General features: G+C 32.3%; 1 protein-coding gene across 1 annotated transcript in view; it reads right to left on the reverse strand.

Annotated features, from left to right (window-relative positions):
• Positions 1-1,771: 1,771 nt before the first annotated feature.
• The window catches only part of LOC122250060 (meiotic nuclear division protein 1 homolog), a 25,375-nt gene continuing 22,146 nt past the window's right edge, over positions 1,772-5,000 (reverse strand). Inside the window, exons 5-6 of the mRNA XM_043011337.2 lie at positions 4,958-5,000; positions 1,772-2,153 (exon numbers count right to left, since the gene is read on the reverse strand). The exon at positions 4,958-5,000 is cut by the window's right edge and continues 104 nt beyond it. Coding sequence (XP_042867271.1) covers positions 2,019-2,153; positions 4,958-5,000 — 178 coding nt within the window. The 3' untranslated portion in view covers positions 1,772-2,018. The remainder of the gene's footprint in view (positions 2,154-4,957) is intronic.

The raw sequence follows: 5,000 nt of genomic DNA on the forward strand, positions 1-5,000 counted from the left end.
GAGAGGGAACTAAATATGCAGGAGGAAAGATGAGAGGAAACTGAACTCTTCTGACACTCTCCCTGCCCCTGGGCGTTACCGTTAAACCTAGGTAGAGTTTACCAGGTCAACACATTAGACATTTCCTCTTTTCTAGACACTATATAAAAAAAGCTACCCTTGAGCATGATGACTGAGCATACACATCCATTTCCACTGACTATATCCACTGTTCCTCTACGATACATTTCATAATTGTTGCATTGATGACTGAGGGTTCCTAGTACCACCAGCTATGGAGATGATAATCTCTGGCTAGTTGCTTCCCTGACAAAAGACAAGAGCAAAAAAGAGACTGGGAATGAAGAAAAGATAAAGACGAGTAGAGAATTCAGGAGAGGAGAGAGAAAAGAAAAGAGGAGAAATGAAGAAAGAAGAAAAAATGGGAATTGAAGTAAAGAAGAGAAGGCAAAAGGGGACAAAATGGCAAAAGAAATGAAGATAAAAGTAAATGAAATACAATGTATGAGAGAAAAAAGAAGTGAAAAGAAGAGAGGCAACATCAAACAAGAAGACAAAGAACAGATGAGAAAGACAACAGAGAGAGAGAGAGAAGAAAGGATATAAGATGAGAGAGCAATGAAAATGAAGGGGAAAAAAAGGAAGAGAAAGGAAGGAAAGGATAAAAGAGAAGAGTTACAAGACTAACATACGAACTAACAACAACAATGCAACGTTTGGTGTAACTGAAGAATTGTTCTTGAAAATCTGAATATAAATATGGAATGTTTCTTCTCAGTATAAAATGTCTAAACATATATGTAATTATTCATAAACAGTAATCATGAGTGATTAGTCATGTGCAAGCAAAGACTCAAATAACCGAGACTAAGATTCCAAAGGAAGTCAGAAGATTAAAAGAAAATTCCAATTATCATAATATAGAGTTTGACTTGTAAACTTATCAACAACAATAACAACAAAATTGCTGATTTCTGTATCAGATTGTCAGACAGTGTGACCTTTTGGGGTGAGTCTATCTATGGAATTATTCTATACATATTTTATGTAAAAAGGAGAAAAAAAAAATACACATTATATATATATATATATATATATATATTATATATATATAATATATATATATATATATATATATATATATATGTATATATGTATATATATATATATATATATATATATATATATATATATATATATATATCATATGTATATGTATGTATGTATGTATATATGTATGAGTATGTATGTATGTATGTATGCATGTATATATATGTATGTATGCATGTATATATATGTATGTATGTATGTATGTATAGTATGTATGTATGTATGTATGCATGTATATATATATGTATGTATGTATGTATGTATGTATATAGACACATGCACACACATGCACACACATGCACACACACACACACACACACACACACACACACACACACACACACACACACACACACACACACACACACACACACACACACACACACACACACACACACACACACACACACACACACACACACACACACACACACACATGCACACAAGCAAATATATATATAACAATGTGTTGTACATAATTACTTAGCATCTAACTTTAATGCAACATTTACTGATAGACAATTGTCTCCCTTTATCAATGCACTGAGAAATGGATCAAAATAAAGAATAAATGCTGCACATATCTTGATTAAAAAATCTGTCATTAACTGTCTTTCTAAGTTAAAAGTCACATGGACTGGAGGGAAACAAAATGCAAAAGTACAGTTCATCTTTATATGCAATATATAAATAAACAACTATAAAAGAAATACAAAAGTATGAAACATCAGAATATAAAAGATAATATTTCTCTTTCAAAAAAGAAATAATTGAATGTTGGCAATCAAAGCCAACGCTTCAGTATCTTTCCTCTGTTCTAGACACTATATAAAAAGCTACTCCCAGACTTTACAAACTTCTTAGAATACGAATAGGGCGATTTATCTCCTCTCCACTCCAGACAAAGCCTAAATATAGTCGAGCTCCTCGGGAATACCAAACTGTTTGTTCAAGGTCCCTTCCTCAATGAAGAACTTTGTCTTGCACCAGCTCTTTATGGCAAAAATATTATCTGTCCAGCGGTTGACGGCTACTTGGGCAATCTGCAAAGGAAGAGAACAAGTTATGTAGAATTTACTTTTGATTCAAAAAATGAATCTTTTGCCATTATCATTATCAAGTAGTCAGGTTGGACTCATTGTGGGTAAAAGTCTCTCCTATGATTTTCTGTTACATGATTGAAGACAATGCAACTTCAGTTCCTATTCATCTCTTTCAGTATATCTTTGCAGCATGAATGAACCTATAAACATAAACACACACACACATACATGCACACACACACACACACATGAAACAAGTCTAGCAGAAAGAAGTTCTCCATGCATGAGAATATTGCTTCATGCAAGGTCCCCAAGAAAGCCACACTTATGGGAGGTAGTATGTTTCATATTCCTATATATATGTATTTACAACAATTTGTATACTTCACTGCAAATACTGAATCTCTATTTAGATGCACTTCCCTATCCCATTTGCACCATGAGAAGGGTGGTCACACTTGCCATATAGCAATTAGAAGACGACCAAAATAAAAATATTTGTTAATACTGCTGAAACTACCAATGTTGGGCAGCTATTCATATCATGACTTAACAGAGATCTGAAGAACATTAACTTTTAATGAATACATAAGAATCATGCAAACACCATTACATAAATGAATCTTTAGTGCTACAATCAACACTGTATTCATTAAAAGAAAAATAGATACATACATGTAACACTGAAGATCAAGCCTTTCTTATAGCAAAGGTTACTGTTGTAATGATGAATGATTGAATGATTTCATGACGGAAGAAAAAGAAAAAACGAAAGAAAGAAAGAAAGAAAAAAAAAAAAAGATTTGAAAAGAAGAAAAAGAAAAAACAAAAGAAAGAAAGAAAGAAAGAAAGAAAGAAAAAAAAATTTGAAAAGAAGAAAAAGAAAAAACGAAAGAAAGAAAGAAAGAAAGAAAGAAAAAAAAGATTTGAAAAGAAGAAAAAGAAAAAACGAAAGAAAGAAAGAAAGAAAGAAAGAAAAAAAAAGATTTGAAAAGAAGAAAAATAAAAAACAAAAGAAAGAAAGAAAGAAAGAAAGAAAGAAAGAAAAAAAAAGATTTGAAAAGAAGAAAAAGAAAAAAATCAATCAATCAATCTCTAGCTCATCTAAATATTTGTTTCCTTACTGTGAGATGTTGCAAAGGTTTTCATTCAAAGGCAAAGTTGTAGAGTCTGGAAGGCCATGATATAAACAATTTGTTCATTAGTGATCACAACAATCTGTTTTTAAGAGGAAGTAAAGTTCACAGATATGATTATAATCTAACGACCAACATATTATTTGAAAATCTGTGTTAGATACTTAGTTTCATTGGAAAAGATTAAGGAATCTTGAGTATTTAAGTTTCTCTTTCTTGGGAATGGCCGGAACAAAAACCTAGTTCATAGTTTTTAAAATGTCTAGTTTATTGTCTATACACAGCCTAAGACATGACTCAAAGGCAGAGTAATTAAGGAAGAACAGAATATTGTAAGATGTCAGATTAATTTTATAGTCTCCAATCAAACACAATTTATGGCACAAGGAAACAAAGTAAGATCATGTGCTCTCCTTGAAATGTAAATGGTTAGAATACATTGAAAAGACTACTTTAACAAGACTTTCAATTGATACTTATTAATATGGATATCAAAGATGAATTTTGAATGCATGATAAATCTGACTCTCATCTCGACATTATACATTTTTTATGTTGTATGTAAGCATGTAAGTCAGTATGTAAAATGGGTTCTACAAGATATAAAGCTAAATTGAAAGCAGAGATATTTCCATGGACTCATTAGGAATTTTAAAAATATGCCATTTCAAACCTAAGGCCAGTAACTATAATTTTTCTTATGAATCTGGTATCAGACACACTATAAACAGATAAACTTATAAATCCATAGTTGCTGTGCTTCTAATTCTCAATGCCACACTGCTTCAGTATGCCTGTATAACAGATGAAGCTAACAAGTTAATAATAATATGATAAGAGTCTCCTTAACCCACTACGAATGGGTGTCATGACATACATGATGCAGGAGCTTTGACCTGACGATGGGTGTCATGACATATGTGACACCCATTGGAAGGGCTGCCTTGTACTGTGGCACTCAACAGTCATATGCACAGGTTTCATTCCTCTTGCCTACCTCTTCATGTTATCTTCATTATGGATGGTTATATTTTTCCTATTCATTCACGACAGTACATGAATACAAAAAAATTTAGCTGATCTAAATCCTCCCATAAAACAGCAATACTTCTATCACACTGAATATAAAGAAAATAATGAGATGATATAGACCTTATACTACAATCTTAGTCAACTGCAGCATTAAATAAAACAAAAAAATTACAGACACAAAAATGGCTCTAGTTTTACAACAAGTGACTGAAAGAGTGTGGGAATTGTCAAGGTATGTTGTGTGAAGCTGCCTTGCTCTGAAATAAAACCCTTCCTGAAGACAAGGCAAGCAAATCTATCCCGGTCTGCAATGGGTTAAAGCAATTTAGACAAATAAAAGAGAAAGAAATGCATGAAGAAGAAGAAGAAGAAGAAGAAGAAGAAGAAGAAGAAGAAGAAGAAGAAGAAGAAGAAGAAGAAGAAGAAGAAGAAGAAGAAGAAGAAGAAGAAGAAGAAGAAGAAGAAGAAGAAGAAGAAGAAGAAGAAGAAGAAGAAGAAGAAGAAGAAGAAGAAGAAGAAGAAGAAGAAGAAGAAGAAGAAAGAAGAAGAAGAAGAAGAAGAAGAAGAAGAAGAAGAAGAAGAAGAAGAAAAAAAAAAAAAAAAAGCTCCATAGTGCGCAGCATTAGACAACCTCACCTGTGTTTCCTCCTTTAATTGGTTGAGCACATCTGGATCACTT

This window comes from Penaeus japonicus, unplaced genomic scaffold (assembly GCF_977035675.1).
Source record: "Penaeus japonicus unplaced genomic scaffold, GWHDUDI00000001_assembly GWHDUDI00000010, whole genome shotgun sequence".
Lineage (NCBI taxonomy): Eukaryota > Metazoa > Arthropoda > Malacostraca > Decapoda > Penaeidae > Penaeus > Penaeus japonicus.